This window comes from Labeo rohita, chromosome 23 (genome assembly GCF_022985175.1).
Source record: "Labeo rohita strain BAU-BD-2019 chromosome 23, IGBB_LRoh.1.0, whole genome shotgun sequence".
Classification (NCBI taxonomy): Eukaryota; Metazoa; Chordata; class Actinopteri; order Cypriniformes; family Cyprinidae; genus Labeo; species Labeo rohita.
In genome coordinates, this window is record NC_066891.1 from 4500322 (window position 1) to 4503698 (window position 3377).

The window sequence follows — 3377 nt, forward strand, 5'->3', positions numbered from 1 at the left end:
GTATATATTATATGTCATGTTTTAGAAATTATAATATTTGTGTAGTTTGTATTGGTTTTTAATGGTTGTTTAAATCCAGTGTGACAGTATGAAGAAACAACGCAAAAAACAATATTTTATTAAAACTGGCATTACTGTTGGAATGTCTTTGGAGTGACAATGTAGTCTTGATTTTTGATGGATGGATGGTCAGATGTGTGATTATGAGATCCAGATCTTACAATACATCATATCATAACAATACATCTTAAAGATGCTTTTCCATTCGTATCACATTGATCCGGGCCAGTTTTGATACTAAATGGTTAGCGCATGTACAGCTGTTCACGGACGTCACCGTAAAGCCACGTTTGCGGAAAAGTGAAACGGCTGCGGTTTGCACTGAGCTGATCTCTACGATCACTCGAGAAAGTCCCTGCTCCTTACAAAACTCCACTGCCGTTTCTACCAGCTGGGTTCCCAGACCTTTACGTCTCTGGTTAAAGGACACGACCAGCTGAAACACCTCCAGAGACAGTGCGTCGTCCACGCCTGCGTCCCATCCGTCGCTCTTTACTACAGCCAGCAGCCCGGCCACCTTCGACTTCCCGTTCACCTCCATCTCCGCCACCCAGAAACCGTTCGCCTGGTTGTCCGAGAAGTTGGTCTGAATGTCAGCCATTTCCGCCTCTAGCTTCCTCCTGAGGTAGCTGTCGTAAATCTCGTGGCAGCAGTAGTAAACCAGACAAGCCCAGGCTCCTCCGAAGAGCACGGCCTGGAAGTACGAGGATCCTCCGAGCACATATCCGGCCACGGAGACGCTGAGGGTCATGCCGATGTGGTCCGGATGACTCATGGCTTTGAAGAAAGCTGGGTAGACGTGCTCCAGAATCCCAAAGCGGAAGAGAGAGACAATAGCAGACTTATCTGTGGGCTTGTAGGGCCTGATTATACTCTTGACTGCAAGAAAAAAATAACAGGGTTCAGTTTGATACTAAATGAGCGTCTGCAGGAAGTCATGTGGAGTTATAGGCAGGAGGAAAAAAGTGCGGAAAGAACCGTTATAATTAAAACCAGGGTTATTATTGTTAACTAAGGCCATGAATGAACATGTTTATTATTTGAAATAAACATTAACTGAAAAAAATACAAATCTTAAACTTATTTTATTTCAGCTAATTGCTAAGGCAACTTTTCTCATTTTCATTTAAAACTTTTCATTTAAAAATTAAAACTTAATGCAAACTAGACATTTAAAAAAAAAAAATAATAATAACAATAAATATACCAAAACACGCACAGATTAAAAATAGCAAAAACACATAACAAAATAAAAAAAAAAAAAAAACTAAATTAAATTTCAAACAGAAAAATGTAAAAAAAGGAAAAAATGTAATTCAGTATTAACAAAAACTATATATCAGTTATACCAATTACATAAAAATAGTAATATGTCAATTAAATGAAAATAACTAAAAACAGAACTTAACAAAACTATATACATGTATTACAAAAACATAAAAAATGACAAAGTGGCAGAACAAAATTACAAAAAAAAAAAAAAAAAAATCCAGCTAACTGCTAAGCCAACATTTCAAAATGCCACAACAAAATCATAATAAAATAATAAGAACTAAAATGAAAATGCAAACAGAAAAATGTTAAATAAATAAATATTAACAAAAACTATATATCAATTATACCAATTATATAAAAAATAGTAATTTGTCAATAAAAGGGAAAATAACTATACATATATTTAAAAAAAAATAATAATAAAAATGACAAAATGGCAGAACAAAATTACAAAAATTTTAAAAAATCTTAAGCTAATTGCTAAGGCAACATTTCTCATTTTCATTTAGATGTAGATGTACTACAATAACAAAAAATTAAAACCTAATGCAAACTAGACATAAAATAATAATAATAATAATAATAATAATAATAATAAGCATAATAATCATAATTATAATAATACACACACACTATGGCAATAACACTAAAAAAAAACTAAAATTAAAATGCAAACAGAAAAATAAAAGAAAATAAATAAATAAAATAAATCTTATTCAATATTAACAAAAACTACATATAAGTTATACAAAATATATATAAAAAATAGTAATGTCAATAAAATCAAAATAACTAAAAACTAAAAGTTAACCAAACGATATACATATGTTAAAAAAAAAAAACACAGATTGGCAGAAAAAATGGCAGAAAAAAATTACAAAAATTATAAAATGTAAAAATGCAAACAGAAAATATAAAAATAAAATTTAATTCAAAATATTAACAAATGTCACATTTATTTATTTATTTATTTATTTTATTTATACAGCGCTTTTTAACAAAACAGGTTGTGTCAAAGCAACTTTACAGTAAACAAATATAATACTATGTTGATGAAACTAAAATAACTAAAAACTAAAACTTAAAATAAATAGACATTAAAAAAGACAATCACTACAATTTTAACTAAAATAAAAATGAAAACATTAAATGTTAATTCAAAATATTAATAAAAACTAAAATAGTTTATACAATGACACTAAAACAACACTGATTGAAATTAATTATAGACATCAAAATATGTGAAATGCATGACTAAACAACATCTGAAAAGAGCATATGAAGCTTCAAATTTACAAAGGTGAACATTTTCAAATAAATAATCTCACTTGTGGTTTGTAAAATCACATGTGATTTTTGTGAAATATGTATAAAATCATTAGTGAGATTTTATTTTCGGGGGGAAAAAAGACTGGAATTTAAATAAATTAGTTTAATGAAATTAATTATTTTTGTAATGTCTCTGCATTGTAAACGATCAGCAAATTTTTAACATTCTAATTGGGAAACATGACATTCAGTGTGAACCCTAGCAACAGCCTTGAACTCTCAATTAACCTGAAAAATGATGTATTGTGCCACAGCTGAAATTAAACAGAAATTTGTAATAATTCACTAAAGCACAAGCTATTCCAGTCCCTGTATGTTAATTGCATTAGCACCTTTGAGACACCGAACTCAACACATTCAGACAGAGAACAAGTTCACTTACAGCTGGTTTTCTGTTCCATCGTTGCTGCTCGACGCCGCCTCACTGTACCTCCTCACTCGATCTGTGAACTTCACCCACACTATGAGACAAATACCCATTTACAGAGCAGCTTAAGGAAAGAAGTGGAGCATGTTCACACACACACACACGCTGGGGACTTTCCATAGACTTTTATAGTTTTTATACTGACTAAACAATATTGTCTATCCCCTAACCCAACCCTAACCCTAACCCTAAACCTACCGCTTACAGAAAACATGTTAGCATTGTTACATTTTCAGATAAACATCATTTACTATTTTTAATCATTTTTTACATTGTATGTCAAAAA

The 3377-nt window shown here is 31.0% G+C and overlaps 1 protein-coding gene across 1 annotated transcript; it reads right to left on the minus strand.

The window, feature by feature from the left end:
* Positions 1 to 238: 238 nt before the first annotated feature.
* Positions 239 to 3120, minus strand: LOC127155052 (N-acetyltransferase family 8 member 3). The gene is made up of 2 exons (XM_051097012.1): positions 3047 to 3120; positions 239 to 939 (listed from the first exon to the last, which is right to left on the minus strand). The coding sequence occupies exons 1-2, from the start codon at positions 3063 to 3065 to the stop codon at positions 248 to 250; spliced, it is 711 nt and encodes a 236-aa protein (XP_050952969.1). The 5' UTR covers positions 3066 to 3120; the 3' UTR covers positions 239 to 247.
* Between the last annotated feature and the right edge of the window lie 257 nt (positions 3121 to 3377).